Source organism: Antedon bifida, chromosome 4 (assembly GCF_963402885.1).
Source record: "Antedon bifida chromosome 4, ecAntBifi1.1, whole genome shotgun sequence".
NCBI lineage: Eukaryota > Metazoa > Echinodermata > Crinoidea > Comatulida > Antedonidae > Antedon > Antedon bifida.
The window spans coordinates 729,872-748,088 of record NC_136229.1 but is presented as its reverse complement, the minus strand read 5'-3'; the positions used below and the strand labels follow the sequence as shown (position 1 = coordinate 748,088).

The 18,217-nt window shown below is 36.7% G+C and overlaps 1 protein-coding gene across 2 annotated transcripts; it reads right to left on the bottom strand.

Annotated features, from left to right (window-relative positions):
• Positions 1-15: 15 nt before the first annotated feature.
• LOC144839423 (glutathione hydrolase 1 proenzyme-like) lies at positions 16-18,177 on the bottom strand. 2 transcript variants are annotated; one of them, XM_078694771.1, is made up of 15 exons: positions 18,033-18,177; positions 17,596-17,613; positions 14,358-14,551; positions 13,449-13,600; positions 7,333-7,456; positions 6,659-6,726; positions 6,308-6,381; positions 5,775-5,968; positions 5,338-5,422; positions 4,890-5,017; positions 4,530-4,618; positions 3,943-4,098; positions 3,333-3,450; positions 2,838-3,078; positions 16-2,294 (listed from the first exon to the last, which is right to left on the bottom strand). In XM_078694771.1, the coding sequence occupies exons 1-15, from the start codon at positions 18,103-18,105 to the stop codon at positions 2,128-2,130; spliced, it is 1,881 nt and encodes a 626-aa protein (XP_078550897.1). In that variant the 5' UTR covers positions 18,106-18,177; the 3' UTR covers positions 16-2,127. The 2 variants fall into 2 exon arrangements, with proteins under 2 accessions (XP_078550897.1, XP_078550898.1); XM_078694772.1 differs by lacking the exon at positions 17,596-17,613.
• Between the last annotated feature and the right edge of the window lie 40 nt (positions 18,178-18,217).

The window sequence follows — 18,217 nt, the reverse complement described above, 5'->3', positions numbered from 1 at the left end:
GGTAAGGATGTTTTATTTATATACTGTGTTTATTAAATAATATAAAACATAAACATACTGCACATAATATACATTTTATCGAACTTGATTGCGTGAGATAGTATTACATAACTTTTGCGAACTCAGAGCTATAAAAGCTTGACATACAACGCAGAATTTAACCAATCATTCTGAAGAAACTATCGCTTGTGATTGGTTGGTCAAATTATGTGCGTTGCGCGAACAACATTACGTTGCGCGTACATCGTTGCTTTGGGCGCCGCCGGTCGTAGGTGGAAAACAAAGCTTTATAAATAAATATTAAATTGAATGATCTAATCATAGTCACTATTGACTATGATCTAATCATGGAACTATAGTTCCATGATCTAATCGAATTTTATAAGATATAAGTAGGAGTCCTCATTATTGTCCATGTTATTTTGACATAATGCATTCTCCAATATATCGTTAAAAACGTTTTGAACATTAATAGATCGATTTAAGGAATGCGTTCTGTTTTTATATTGCACTTAAAGATGAAAGACAACCTCGCAATAAAAACAATTGATTAAAATAATAAAAATATTATATAACAATATTGTAAAATTAGTATAATTGAATATTATGAATATCTTGTTTTGAAAATTGATTACAACGACGTTAATTCTTTGAAATGTAATGTATTGAAAAATAGGTCAGAAGGATATAAATAAGTCATTGAACTAGTTCAAATGGGTTTTTTTTTATAAATAGTTGTGTGTTGTGTCACTTTTGAAATTTTATAAAAATATTATAATAATTACAAAGGAAAATTACTGGTAACAATGCCAATATGGCTATCATCAGTGGTGGATACAAATGAGATAAGCAAAAACAAATACAAATGGTAAGTTAACAGACTACCCAATTTTCGGTATCTGGATTTCTCCAACATCATAGGAACATTCCATAATACAACATCACATGTGTTTCACATCCTAATCCTAGTATCATAGACCATAACGTAGCCTTTAACATAACCTAACATGATACAGGCAAAACATGTGATACATATAAGATACTGTATTATGGAATATTCCTATGATACTGTCATATGTGGAAAAAAAGCACTGAAAATTGGGAGAACAGCCAGAAAGAAGTACATGTCATACTTTTGGAAAACACTACCTAGATTAGGGGTAGATAACTATACCCTTTACACCGTTAAATTAATCAATAAAACACACAAATATTTGAAAAAACAAGGTATGCAATGAGGTCCTTGTAATCATAAAACTTGAATACATTTTCTTTAAAACAGCCTTTATAAATAGTATTGCAATGGTAAAATAAATTAATAAATATATTTCTATATATATATTAATTATTCGTGGAATAATGAATTGCTAATGTTCTGTAATATATTTATAAGTTATTTATTATTAATATTCATTAAATACAATAGTTTCACCACATACTAAAATACAGTAAATTACAAATACAGAAAGGTTTACCCAGATACCTAATGTCCTAAAACAAAACAAACTTATACTTAACTTACAACAATATACTAATTAAAATTATTCATATTCAGCAGAAAGGTTGGTTCACACTAGAATGCAAAGCAAAGACCAATCACAAAGTACAACACAAGTAGTTGACCAATCACAAAGTGCAACACAAGTAGTTGATTAATCACAAAGTACAACACAAGTAATTGACCAATCACAAAGTGCAACACAAGTAGTTGACCAATCACAAAGTGCAACACAAGTAATTGACCAATCACAAGCGATGGATTATTTGAACTGTCTGCTAGTCATTAGCCAACATGGTGTTTACACCCGTTTGTGCTAGTCATTAGCCAACTTGTGTTTACACCCGTTTGCTGCATCCTAGTGGGAACCAAGCTTTATTAACACCGTACTACATTTGTTACTTTTAAATAAGATAAAATACCATGGTCCAATACAAATAAATATACAATTCATTAGAAACATATAATTTGTCCTCTACATTAGTCTACTACAATTATCTATTGCGCTGATTTCCACCTAACTGAACTAAAGCCTAGCATACGATGACAAACATTAGTTTGGGAACCAACATTTGGTAAAGTGTAGACCAGGCTTAAGTTTCAGGTGGAAAGTTAGCATGTACCAATTATTAAAATTCTGATACCCCGGAATCTTCCTCACGTGAATCAGCAGAGCAGTACACTGTATCATAACTCTCGTAGACTGCGAAAACAGCGCTGAGACTGTCGGATGTACTTTCTTCTACGATATGACCTTTATCTCTTAACTCACTAATCACGTCCGCAGGAACATCAGCTAAATACAAAAATTAAATTATTGATTTTCAAAAAAAAAAATTGATTTAAAAACTACATTATATTTTTAAAATCTGGGATTAAGTATGAACTATTAAGATATTGTCTATAGAAAAGGGTTTTAATACTGATTGCAGTACAACAATAATTTAATCAAAATACCGTGGAGCTATCCTTTTGAATACATAACTAAATAAATAAACACTACAACTAGCCCTATTAAAGATACTTTATTGGGACTCAAAGGTGTATCCTTATTAGAGTAAGCCATAGAATTAAGACATATATTACCTCTCGTTTCACAGGAAAGTATACCCTAATAAAGGGCCCATAGATTCTACTGTACTTTACATACTTAGGTTTGTCATATAATTGTTTAACTTGACTACAAAAAGACTAAAACGAAAAACACTAAAAAACATTTGTAGCATAACAACTGAAACATTGAGAAATTCTCCCATTCTTTATTTCCTTTTGGAAACACAACACCATGTTTATTTGGCCACTCTTCTGTCTATTTAATTTCAGAACATATTGTACTTACACTCAGCAACAACAGTGTTTGGTTCCAACGAATGATACACATGATTTCGTTCATTGATTGCATCTGTTAAATCTTTTTCCAACGACAGAAACGAGATTATAACTTGAGCGATTGCGTCTATAGTATTACTACCAGACTTGCCACCAATAGCCATGTGTGGTTCGCACTTGTCATTCAGGTCCCACACGACGGACGGTGCTTGAAAAGTCTGAGGGCGCTTACCACTTTCTATATTATTAGTCTACGAAAAAAATATATTTGCGTAATACAATAGAACATCAATTAAGGTGACTACTTAGGGACCCCACAAAGTTTCCCCTTAATAGGGGTGTGCCCTGAATAGTGGTTGGGTATGGTGTTAAAATTGCTCCTCCTCATTTGTAGAGGTTTTGCCATGTTATGGTCCAGGTGATAAATAATGACCCCTTAGACTAAGGAAAGAACACCCCACACTTTTATAAAGACGGGTGGCCAGTACAATAGTAAGATGCTTACAGTTGATTCTAGAAGTTCTGTAGCAGACTTTCCTTGCCAATAAAACTGATCCATTATATTGTTCAGTATAACACCACCTTCTGTTATTATGCCTGACCCAAAGTCATAATTTAATGAGCTGAAAAAATCAACAATTATTTTTATTAATATTACTTTCTAATTCTGAAGTAAAGCCTAGTCTAAATTATCAAAGTGTTGTGCCCAATGATGTCCATATATGGGCACATCAAATTTTTATGTCACATAAAGTTTGATAGTGTATAGACAGAGCTTAACACAAATGTAATTAATGTGAATAGATCCGTAGTCAATGCCTGGATAACATGATGATGAGTAGTGTTGGAAATCGGTAGAGAAAAAATAACTTTAGGCTGAAGGCTACCATAACTGCCTGAATATTCAGTAGGTGGGGCATACGGGGAAGAAACAATCAAAATGTTTTGGTTACCAAATTGTTTTCCAAAAGAAAAACGCAAAAAAAAAAAGAATAAAAAAGAACATGTTTTTCTAGGGCATCAACATTTGTGTGCTTTGTATGATGTGTACCCTGGTGTGTGTAAACTCCAGGTGAAAGTGATATAATAATATAATATTTTTGGTAAACACTTACTGTGTAATTGACACAAGATCGTTGTTACTCTCATCTAATACTGAGATATGTGACGTTCCACTAGCTGACAAACTATTTGCAAAATCAGTATAGAATTCTATATCATGTGTGCTGTTTGTACTTATTTGTTCACGAATACCTTCTGCTGTTGAATCGCTAAAAATACATGAATATTTGTTTTTATTTTTGTTAGTTTAATTAGAATGCAAATGTGATGATAATTGTCAAACAAATTACCAACTTTGGGCATGTGATACTATAGGTGGACTTCCAGTTATATGAAACTACTCGTACATCACAAGTTTGGTGTACTCAGCCATGACTACCGAGAGACCCATATTCAGGGTACACTTCTTTACCATGAAATAAACGAGGGGAAATATACCTTAACACTACTGACAGCCAACCCGGGGACACCGCAATGGAAGGATGTAAGCCCACCGTTGTGATTGGTCAACTCACTTGTGTTGCGCCTACATAGATGTGTTGCATTCAAGTGGGAACTAAGTTTTAGTGGACAGTATACAATCCTTGATCACAAATATACTACAAGTACGTTCCCTGGTCTGTCTGTAGTTTGTACATACCTTAACATAATGTCTGTATAATTGTCCACAGAATCCACAAATGATGGGTCTCCTAAATGTAACATCTGTGCCTTTGCAAACTTGATAGCCTATAAATATACACAATAATCATAGAGCGAGTGTTGCCTGAAAGCTCTGTTAATTTTTCTGGCTGTTTTACTTTTTTTGATTTAGCTTTTTGGGGGCTTTTTGCTTATTTTAGCGAGATACAGCCACTGATACCCACAGCATTGTCATTTTTTTTTTAATTTGCCTTTGGATTAGTATATAGGGCAATTTATATTGCCACTACAATAAGATGTCACAAATTCACCATTTTATTATCGTTTTTGGCAGTCTGATAATTTGTTTATAACTTACCTCAATTGTATAATGATACCTAAGTGCCTCGTCAGTGGATGTAGAAAAGTCATAATCATTCAGAATATTCAAGATAGAGAGAAGACCAGGACCACCACTTGGAGCTGGCGGACTAAAGATGGAGTAATCTACAAAAGGAAATTAGAACCAAGAAGAAAAGTATGTTATTTTTTATCTTTATACTGGGTAGTCTAAGACCATGGAGTGAGTGAGCCTCAAACCCTGACTGATGTTATGGCGATGAAGATCCTTAAACCTGTGCCAATATTAAGGCTGTGGTTTGCATTGCTCAGTCACTTAACTAAAATAAATGCACTAGGTTCACTTAAGTACACTTAAGCCACACTCAGATTAATGTCTTTAAACCTGTGCCGATATTATGGCTGGGGCCTGCAGTACTCAGTCACTTGACTTAAAAAATGATGTGTAACATTCATAATAAACTTACTGCCGTAATCAACTGAAAGTGGAGATGCTTGAAAGACGTTGTATTTATCGAAATCATCAGTTTTTATGAGGCCTTCATCAGCCAGCTGAAATTATTATAAAACAATTATTGTTTATTTAATTTATTTATTTAACAACATTTTTATACAGGATTACACAATCAGGTAAAAGAAAAACCTGTGCTGCATTGAGATTGATATCAAGCTTTGAATGAAGCAATTGTTGGGGAATATTTAATTTCAGTTGGTAGGTTATTCCATATTTTAGCGCCTGCTACTTTGAACGACGAGTTCATCTTACTAATGGTATAGTAGGGTATTGTTATATTTAGGCGTTCTACTCCACATGTTAAGTGAGTATGAATAAAAGAATCATGCTCAGAATTTTATTTGAAAGACTTGATTTGTCTAATCTTATTCTTCTTGCTAAGACACTCACCGCATTAATGACCTCTGTCATGAACTCATTCCTAAAATACGCTTCAGGACCGACGTCTCCAATCTTATCAAGAGTGTCTGCAAGACTTGACAACACCAGTGTCTCCCCAGATTTTAATGGTGTTCCATTTGGAGTGTAAATGGTTCTCCATTTTACAGACATCTGTTCTGCATTGGTTGCATTGATTGCATTAGCTAGAGAACACGGAGAAATAGTATTATGGACTTTGTATCATTAGTGACATCACTAACTATGTAGTTAGTTGAACAGTGTTTCACTGATTACTAGCTGCAACATAATGAGAGTTCTATACGGGTTTGACTGGGGTAATGATGTAAAGTGGCTTTGTCCAATAAGCGCTATATAAGAGCGAGCTAGCAAACTATGTTATAACATAGTGTAGTTTAACTCTAACCTTGTTAATTAAATAGTAAGTTAAAGGTGAATATGTTAGCTTTCACTCACTAATATTACAAATGTAGTCCAGCTCACATCTTATAGTTGTTGTTTGTGTTATTTTGGTTGGTACTTACCTAGAGTTGAAGAAACTGTGAAGCCTTCTCTTGCCAACTTGGATGCTGGACTAACAAGTTCAGACCATTTTTTCCTATAAATAATTTACAGTGAAATATTAATAATAATTTACAGTGCAATAATAATAATTTACAGTTCAACTGGATACCAACATTTTCTTTAAGGTCAAAGTTCCAAAAAAGTGAGAGATTTATCAAAAAAAAATTGGCTTAACTTTGTCAATGATCTTGCTTAAGGTCAGTTTTCAAATTAATCTAAGCACATATTTTTACATATTTATTTATTTTAAATCAATTATAAAAGAGTTAAATGAACGCATTAATACATTTGATTTTGGAGTACTGACTTACTTTCCATAAGCATCATGGGCCACCTGCATACCAAGGAGTTCTCCTGGAACTGCTACTGCTTGTGCACCCTGATAACAACAAAGTGAGTGTTTGTTATTTATAACAATTAAGGAACATGGCAAAATTATTCTTCAGAAAGGGCTATTATTATTATTTCTTGTTTGCTTTGTACTTAAATTATTTACTTTCTAAATTGTTTTTATTTAACCAAAATATGTTAAATTTAAAAAACATCGCTAGAATGTCTGAACAAACGGACTATCGAAACCTCCAAAAGAAGCCCATGGTCTTCTTCTTTTGTTAGGACTCTTGGGACGGTGGGCTTCTTTTTGAGGTTTTCGGTATATTAAAGTGAACTCCTGCTAGTGTAAGTTATTTGATTTAACATTTTACATTAGTGATATTGTACCATAATCCACATATTAATGTATTAAAGTTTTGTGTACTTGAATACAAGGTTATCATGCCTTAGTGAATTTATTTCTTTTAAATCTATACTGTAGATCATTAAAACTGGTTTATGTTTGCTGTCCTAAATTTTTGCACTCTTTAAAATTAAAGTTTTTATTTAGAATGCCATTAATTTTTAAGTCACATTATTTTCACACAAATCAATGATGCATAGAATTAAAGGTTGGATATAAAACACAAAGTCAGTAAGTAGAGATACTTACATATTTTGCTAAGTCTGCATCACTAGTAAACATATCCTCTGTAGCATCTAAAGGTGCCGTAGCTTGGAAATCAAACACAGTACTGCTTTCGCTGTTGGATTCATACACTATCATAAAACCACCACTAGATAGCATACATAATAATATTATTCACAAAATACCAATGAAATAAAGAAAATCAGGTTTTTTCATTCATTTTTACACTAATTAAGTTTAATTTCTTTTTAAAAAAAGGGTGGGGGGAGTGGTGGGATGAGGTAAAACAATCTAGATTTGTTAGTATTACATAATATATTATTTGTTTTTATTTTACAACCCATACTTCCTATATACTGTAGTACTACAGTAACTAAGTATGCACTACCCCACCAAATCTAGAACACATTACCAAATGTTAGTCTTACCCCCCAATTCCACCAGATTGACTGTGTACCACCCCAATACAGAACATGGTACCAAATGTTAGTCTTACCCCCCAATTCCACCAGATTGACTGTGTACCACCCCAATACAGAACATAGTACCAAATGTTAGTCTTACCCCCCAATTCCACCAGATTGACTGTGTACCACCCCAATACAGAACATGGTACCAAATGTTAGTCTTACCCCCCAATTCCACCAGATTGACTGTGTACCACCCCAATACAGAACATGGTACCAAATGTTAGTCTTACCCCCCAATTCCACCAGATTGACTGTGTACCACTCCAATACAGAACATAGTACCAAATGTTAGTCTTACCCCCCAATTCCACCAGATTGACTGTGTACCACCCCAATACAGAACATGGTACCAAATGTTAGTCTTACCCCCCAATTCCACCAGATTGACTGTGTACCACCCCAATACAGAACATGGTACCAAATGTTAGTCTTACCCCCCAATTCCACCAGATTGACTGTGTACCACCCCAATACAGAACATAGTACCAAATGTTAGTCTTACCCCCCAATTCCACCAGATTGACTGTGTACCACCCCAATACAGAACATAGTACCAAATGTTAGTCTTACCCCCCAATTCCACCAGATTGACTGTGTACCACTCCAATACAGAACATAGTACCAAATGTTAGTCTTACCCCCCAATTCCACCAGATTGACTGTGTACCACTCCAATACAGAACATGGTACCAAATGTTAGTCTTACCCCCCAATTCCACCAGATTGACTGTGTACCACTCCAATACAGAACATAGTACCAAATGTTAGTCTTACCCCCCAATTCCACCAGATTGACTGTGTACCACCCCAATACAGAACATAGTACCAAATGTTAGTCTTACCCCCCAATTCCACCAGATTGACTGTGTACCACTCCAATACAGAACATGGTACCAAATGTTAGTCTTACCCCCCAATTCCACCAGATTGACTGTGTACCACTCCAATACAGAACATGGTACCAAATGTTAGTCTTACCCCCCAATTCCACCAGATTGACTGTGTACCACTCCAATACAGAACATGGTACCAAATGTTAGTCTTACCCCCCAATTCCACCAGATTGACTGTGTACCACCCCAATACAGAACATGGTACCAAATGTTAGTCTTACCCCCCAATTCCACCAGATTGACTGTGTACCACCCCAATACAGAACATGGTACCAAATGTTAGTCTTACCCCCCAATTCCACCAGATTGACTGTGTACCACTCCAATACAGAACATAGTACCAAATGTTAGTCTTACCCCCCAATTCCACCAGATTGACTGTGTACCACCCCAATACAGAACATGGTACCAAATGTTAGTCTTACCCCCCAATTCCACCAGATTGACTGTGTACCACCCCAATACAGAACATAGTACCAAATGTTAGTCTTACCCCCCAATTCCACCAGATTGACTGTGTACCACCCCAATACAGAACATGGTACCAAATGTTAGTCTTACCCCCCAATTCCACCAGATTGACTGTGTACCACCCCAATACAGAACATAGTACCAAATGTTAGTCTTACCCCCCAATTCCACCAGATTGACTGTGTACCACCCCAATACAGAACATGGTACCAAATGTTAGTCTTACCCCCCAATTCCACCAGATTGACTGTGTACCACTCCAATACAGAACATAGTACCAAATGTTAGTCTTACCCCCCAATTCCACCAGATTGACTGTGTACCACCCCAATACAGAACATGGTACCAAATGTTAGTCTTACCCCCCAATTCCACCAGATTGACTGTGTACCACCCCAATACAGAACATGGTACCAAATGTTAGTCTTACCCCCCAATTCCACCAGATTGACTGTGTACCACCCCAATACAGAACATAGTACCAAATGTTAGTCTTACCCCCCAATTCCACCAGATTGACTGTGTACCACCCCAATACAGAACATGGTACCAAATGTTAGTCTTACCCCCCAATTCCACCAGATTGACTGTGTACCACCTCAATACAGAACATAGTACCAAATGTTAGTCTTACCCCCCAATTCCACCAGATTGACTGTGTACCACCCCAATACAGAACATGGTACCAAATGTTAGTCTTACCCCCCAATTCCACCAGATTGACTGTGTACCACCTCAATACAGAACATAGTACCAAATGTTAGTCTTACCCCCCAATTCCACCAGATTGACTGTGTACCACCCCAATACAGAACATGGTACCAAATGTTAGTCTTACCCCCCAATTCCACCAGATTGACTGTGTACCACCCCAATACAGAACATGGTACCAAATGTTAGTCTTACCCCCCAATTCCACCAGATTGACTGTGTACCACTCCAATACAGAACATGGTACCAAATGTTAGTCTTACCCCCCAATTCCACCAGATTGACTGTGTACCACTCCAATACAGAACATGGTACCAAATGTTAGTCTTACCCCCCAATTCCACCAGATTGACTGTGTACCACTCCAATACAGAACATGGTACCAAATGTTAGTCTTACCCCCCAATTCCACCAGATTGACTGTGTACCACCCCAATACAGAACATGGTACCAAATGTTAGTCTTACCCCCCAATTCCACCAGATTGACTGTGTACCACCCCAATACAGAACATAGTACCAAATGTTAGTCTTACCCCCCAATTCCACCAGATTGACTGTGTACCACTCCAATACAGAACATGGTACCAAATGTTAGTCTTACCCCCCAATTCCACCAGATTGACTGTGTACCACTCCAATACAGAACATAGTACCAAATGTTAGTCTTACCCCCCAATTCCACCAGATTGACTGTGTACCACCCCAATACAGAACATAGTACCAAATGTTAGTCTTACCCCCCAATTCCACCAGATTGACTGTGTACCACTCCAATACAGAACATAGTACCAAATGTTAGTCTTACCCCCCAATTCCACCAGATTGACTGTGTACCACTCCAATACAGAACATGGTACCAAATGTTAGTCTTACCCCCCAATTCCACCAGATTGACTGTGTACCACTCCAATACAGAACATAGTACCAAATGTTAGTCTTACCCCCCAATTCCACCAGATTGACTGTGTACCACTCCAATACAGAACATAGTACCAAATGTTAGTCTTACCCCCCAATTCCACCAGATTGACTGTGTACCACCCCAATACAGAACATGGTACCAAATGTTAGTCTTACCCCCCAATTCCACCAGATTGACTGTGTACCACTCCAATACAGAACATGGTACCAAATGTTAGTCTTACCCCCCAATTCCACCAGATTGACTGTGTACCACTCCAATACAGAACATGGTACCAAATGTTAGTCTTACCCCCCAATTCCACCAGATTGACTGTGTACCACCCCAATACAGAACATGGTACCAAATGTTAGTCTTACCCCCCAATTCCACCAGATTGACTGTGTACCACTCCAATACAGAACATAGTACCAAATGTTAGTCTTACCCCCCAATTCCACCAGATTGACTGTGTACCACCCCAATACAGAACATGGTACCAAATGTTAGTCTTACCCCCCAATTCCACCAGATTGACTGTGTACCACTCCAATACAGAACATGGTACCAAATGTTAGTCTTACCCCCCAATTCCACCAGATTGACTGTGTACCACTCCAATACAGAACATGGTACCAAATGTTAGTCTTACCCCCCAATTCCACCAGATTGACTGTGTACCACCCCAATACAGAACATGGTACCAAATGTTAGTCTTACCCCCCAATTCCACCAGATTGACTGTGTACCACTCCAATACAGAACATAGTACCAAATGTTAGTCTTACCCCCCAATTCCACCAGATTGACTGTGTACCACCCCAATACAGAACATAGTACCAAATGTTAGTCTTACCCCCCAATTCCACCAGATTGACTGTGTACCACTCCAATACAGAACATGGTACCAAATGTTAGTCTTACCCCCCAATTCCACCAGATTGACTGTGTACCACCTCAATACAGAACATAGTACCAAATGTTAGTCTTACCCCCCAATTCCACCAGATTGACTGTGTACCACCCCAATACAGAACATGGTACCAAATGTTAGTCTTACCCCCCAATTCCACCAGATTGACTGTGTACCACCCCAATACAGAACATGGTACCAAATGTTAGTCTTACCCCCCAATTCCACCAGATTGACTGTGTACCACCCCAATACAGAACATAGTACCAAATGTTAGTCTTACCCCCCAATTCCACCAGATTGACTGTGTACCACCCCAATACAGAACATGGTACCAAATGTTAGTCTTACCCCCCAATTCCACCAGATTGACTGTGTACCACCCCAATACAGAACATGGTACCAAATGTTAGTCTTACCCCCCAATTCCACCAGATTGACTGTGTACCACCCCAATACAGAACATAGTACCAAATGTTAGTCTTACCCCCCAATTCCACCAGATTGACTGTGTACCACTCCAATACAGAACATGGTACCAAATGTTAGTCTTACCCCCCAATTCCACCAGATTGACTGTGTACCACCCCAATACAGAACATAGTACCAAATGTTAGTCTTACCCCCCAATTCCACCAGATTGACTGTGTACCACCCCAATACAGAACATGGTACCAAATGTTAGTCTTACCCCCCAATTCCACCAGATTGACTGTGTACCACTCCAATACAGAACATGGTACCAAATGTTAGTCTTACCCCCCAATTCCACCAGATTGACTGTGTACCACCCCAATACAGAACATGGTACCAAATGTTAGTCTTACCCCCCAATTCCACCAGATTGACTGTGTACCACCCCAATACAGAACATAGTACCAAATGTTAGTCTTACCCCCCAATTCCACCAGATTGACTGTGTACCACTCCAATACAGAACATGGTACCAAATGTTAGTCTTACCCCCCAATTCCACCAGATTGACTGTGTACCACCCCAATACAGAACATAGTACCAAATGTTAGTCTTACCCCCCAATTCCACCAGATTGACTGTGTACCACCCCAATACAGAACATGGTACCAAATGTTAGTCTTACCCCCCAATTCCACCAGATTGACTGTGTACCACCCCAATACAGAACATGGTACCAAATGTTAGTCTTACCCCCCAATTCCACCAGATTGACTGTGTACCACCCCAATACAGAACATAGTAGCAAATGTTAGTCTTACCCCCCAATTCCACCAGATTGACTGTGTACCACCCCAATACAGAACATGGTACCAAATGTTAGTCTTACCCCCCAATTCCACCAGATTGACTGTGTACCACCTCAATACAGAACATAGTACCAAATGTTAGTCTTACCCCCCAATTCCACCAGATTGACTGTGTACCACTCCAATACAGAACATGGTACCAAATGTTAGTCTTACCCCCCAATTCCACCAGATTGACTGTGTACCACTCCAATACAGAACATGGTACCAAATGTTAGTCTTACCCCCCAATTCCACCAGATTGACTGTGTACCACCCCAATACAGAACATGGTACCAAATGTTAGTCTTACCCCCCAATTCCACCAGATTGACTGTGTACCACCCCAATACAGAACATGGTACCAAATGTTAGTCTTACCCCCCAATTCCACCAGATTGACTGTGTACCACCCCAATACAGAACATGGTACCAAATGTTAGTCTTACCCCCCAATTCCACCAGATTGACTGTGTACCACCTCAATACAGAACATGGTACCAAATGTTAGTCTTACCCCCCAATTCCACCAGATTGACTGTGTACCACCCCAATACAGAACATAGTAGCAATAGCCGCATCAACTGCAGAGCCTTGGTTTTTCAGAATGTCTCCACCAATATCAGAACACTGCTGAGATCCCGTAGAAACTGCTCCTTTAGGTGTAATCTATCAAAATATACATTGGATTTTTTAAAACATTTTTTTCACAAAGTAACCATCATAGGACAGATAAATGATATCATGCATAAACTATAATTGTCTCATTTGATTGAGTTTGATTTGATTTAGGGAGTGGAGTAGAGATGTGAGTTACAACCCTGGCAGTTAATCAGGATTGAACCCTGGACTGTGGAAGGCAAAGTGCTGTTAACCACCAAGCTACAACTCCACCACAAATTGATAGAGCTCATGAATATCCTTTTTTTTAATACATTATATTGCAATATGGAATGGAATACATGAATAAGTGAAACTGTATAGGTCAAAGGTTAGACTTAATCCTGTATTACCAGTAACTTTGTTCATCTACCAGTAATTTTGTTAACACATTGTCATTATTATTACATGACTGTATTTATTGTGTATTTGCATATTGAGTTCACTAAAAATCTTTTTTTACCAAACAATATGAATAAAGGCGTTATTTTTATATAATTTAGGTGTATTTTCATATACTCTTTTATTTAAAAAAATGTTATATTGTTTTATATATTTTTAATCCATTCTATTAGTGGTACTGTTAAATGCGACTAAAAATAATAAATAACTACATTGTTTCAGGACTCTTGGGTGGGCTTTCTTTTGAGATTATTTTTGTAAACCAAAGCTTTTTATTTATATTAATTTGCCAAACACACCAACAACAAAGTTGTTACTAAATATTAATAATTTCAGCACTGTAGTAAAAATATAAGCACTGTACCTGTTCCATTCCTGACACTATAGTAATCACCATGGCGATAGTAATGGCCAACCCAAAGATAACCGATGACAGGACGATAACTTTGAGTCCGTCATAGCCACATATTTCTTCATGTTGGTACGCATGAGTGTCCTGTAACGGTACAGACTCATGGAATGCTTTAGTGTTTCTATCCGTTATCAACAACTGCTTGTCTGAATAAAAATAAACAGAAAATTTCAACCATAATTAAAGTAACTTACTTTAGTACAGTCAATTCTCTCTCAATATTCTGAAAAACTCTCCCGAAAGACTTGTCATACGCATCCAACAGCGAGTAACTCACCAATTACAGGATGGATAAACTATTTTATGATTTATCGTGCTTATAAACTAATTTGAACCCTGGAACTTTGGATTGGAAGGCAAGCATGTTAACCACAAAGCTATAGCTCCACTACAAGCTGCAGCTCCACTACAAGCTACAGCTCCACTTAAATTAGATTAGTACTATATGTTATGTTACTGTAGTTTCTGTTTAAATTCATAGAAAGCATTTACAAAAATTAACACCTGAAAATGGTACATCCACAGGAATGATCAAAATAGAGAAAATAATAGGAAATAAGATTGAAATAGAATTAAAACATAAAGAGAGACAGAGAGAGAGAGAGATCTACATCTACACTGAATAAAGAAAAACATAGCAAGTAAAATACGTGTTCAAAAATAAAACATTTAAAGGCCAATTTACACAGACAAGAGGTCATAACGGACGCAGAAAAGGTTAACAACTTGTCCCACATAGAATCTGTATCTAATCTGAGTGAGTTTTCATGTTTTGTCTAAATTTAAGGTACTGTATTAACATAGATTCTATATTTTTGCTTTGCGCTTACTGTTTACCGCTTGTCTGTGTAAAATGGCTTTTTATCCTTAAGTATTACTAATTATGATTAGTATTTTTTTTAATTTTAACAGAACGGAATCTTAGAGAAAGATAAAACATGCATTGAAAATACTCCGGTATTAGCCACACTACTTCAAAAGCCATTATATTAAATGAAAACAGCTGCTATTGGCAAGTATTGATCTAGTTGTAGTCTAAGTGTTGTATTGTAATTATCACAATAATAATGTTTACAAAACCACCAGTAGAAGAGGCCCTCAAAGTTGTCGAAAATCGCCTAACAACAGATCCGACACTTCCGGATAGAACTAAACTACACGTGACAGACATAATGGAGCTCCTCGGTTTAATTGTGAACAAAACCTATTTCTCGTTCAATGGTAACATTTATAGGCAAATACAAGGCATTGCTATGGGAAGCCCAATAAGTCCTATATTGGCGAATTTGTATCTAGAGTGGCTCGAACATCAAGCCATAAACACGGCACCCACCAACATCAAGCCTGTGTATTGGAAACGATACGTTGACGATGTATTAGCTATCATCCCCACAGGTACAGTAAATACATTTAACACACATCTTAACAACATCGATATAACGGACAACATCAAATTCACCACAGAATCCATGACAAACAACACAATACCTTTCCTAGACATGCTCATCACACTCAATGACAACGGAACAGTTACCACCTCAGTCTATCGGAAGCCCACCCACACAGACCAATATTTACATTTCAACTCACATCATCCTCTCGAACACAAACTGGGGCTTATAAACACGCTTGTGGACAGAGCTGAGAAGGTAGTGGGAGATATGGATTTGAGGAAAGTTGAGATGGATAACATCAAGAAAGCGTTACATAACTGCCAGTATCCAGAGTGGTCCTTCCAGAGAGTTATGGAAAACCGAAAAAGAAAAAAGAACAAAGGACACGAACCACAGAAGGAAAAGATCAAGATGAGAGGTAGCATAGGAATCCCCTATGTAAAAGGAATGGCAGAAAGAATACGACGCACTCTCTCCTATCACAAAGTCGGAACCTATTTCCTACCACAAAATAAAATCAAGAATAGCCTCGTCCACCCAAAAGATAAAATCGAGAAGATGGATACATGTGGAGTAATCTACGAAGTCACCTGCCACAACTGTCCACAAGTTTACATTGGGGAAACAGGGAGGGCATTACAAACACGAATTAATGATCACAAAAAAGATGTTACAACAAACACGGGGGGAGTAATGACTAGGGCTTCCAAAACATCCACATCATCGATCATACACAAATCTGCCATTACAGAACATGTCATAAAACACAATCACGTACCGAACTGGGAGGCTACCATCTTAACCAAAGAGCCTAAACGCAAAGACAGACAGATTAGAGAATCATTACATATAAGGAGAAATAAAGAGAAGACCATGAACCGGGACACTGGAGCCCACGAACTCTCGCATTTGTACAATGATTTGATAGACACATCACCTGGCCGAGCCCCGCACAACCTCCAATCTACAACCGGAGGCGTACGACGTCATCAACAGATGACGTCAAACATGACCAAGCTGCATTAACATTCCGCAGTCATTTGAGAATGATCTCTGATAGAGATCGAAACGTCAGAGTAAGTACTCCGTTTTAGCTTTTACAAAAACGAAATTTTGTCATCTAAATAAACGAAGGTTTTACATAATTTTTATTTTAAAGGCTATAAACAAACTGAATTATGTAGATTACAAAATAAAAAAAATAAATTCTTTTTATAAAAAACGAAAGGTAGATAAAAAATGGAATAATTACAGTAGTATTAAAAAATCATATCAATTATAGCTTATTTCTAAATGTTATTAACACAAAAGCAGAGAGATGTCAAATCGAGAGGATAATTAATTATTTTTCATCTACAAAGTATGAGGTGCAACTATAAGCAATTAATAAGCATTCAAATATTATTTGTAAACTAAATGTTTGGGAGAAGATTGGAAAAAACTCAATCAATGCTCTTAATAAAAATTGATTAAAAAATTGATTAATTAAAAATAAAAAAACTGGACAATCTCTAAAAAACTTTATGATTCATTATTTTTATTCTGCAAACCAGTGCCAGTTCAAGAATATCTGATATTATTATTAGGAAAGATGACTGATTAGAATTTAATAACATAAAACTAAAAATAAAACTATAAATAAACCCAAATTAGTAAAAAGAAGGTAATACAGTTAAAAACATAAGCAAGTAAACATAGTAAACAAACAACAATGTCACTACAAACAACTTAACATTCTACCAAAAATACACCAATGTTTAAAATAATGAATAATTACAATAAGTCTGATTTCTTACCTGATTTTGATTTACCTCCTGGCGGAAGACGATAAAACAAAATGTAAACCAGCATTATTAAATAATAATGTTATTATATAAATTACTTTTGGGGTCATTTACAATTACCCCCAGCCTACATTTATTTTATAATTCTAATTAAATTTTGTTTAGATTAAATTTATTTATATTCAATGATGAAAAGAATAACGCAGATAAATACTGTTTAATATAACATATTGTCAATTTATATAGTTTCAGTGATATTTCACAAACAGTACACAAAAAGCTTAGTTAGGCCTAAACTAATGGTAGGGTAATAAATATTGCCAAAGGCTCTATCACACCCATGATATTTCTCTCCTCACACCCTACTGTACTCTACCTACCAGCCTAGATAGTAGCTAGAGTAGGCCTTTTTGATAGAAGCAGTTTATTTAGCGTGTAATTCTAAATACCTGAAATTCCATTGCTACCTTCTTCATTGATGTCAATACCTAACGAATCATAAGACGGTTTACCAGTAGCCATTCTATGTTAATATACTACTTTTAAATTAATTTTATATGAAATTTATTCTCAATTTTTCTCAACACCCAGAGATCCTTCCTGCTAAAGGTAATTATTAATAATGAAATGCTTC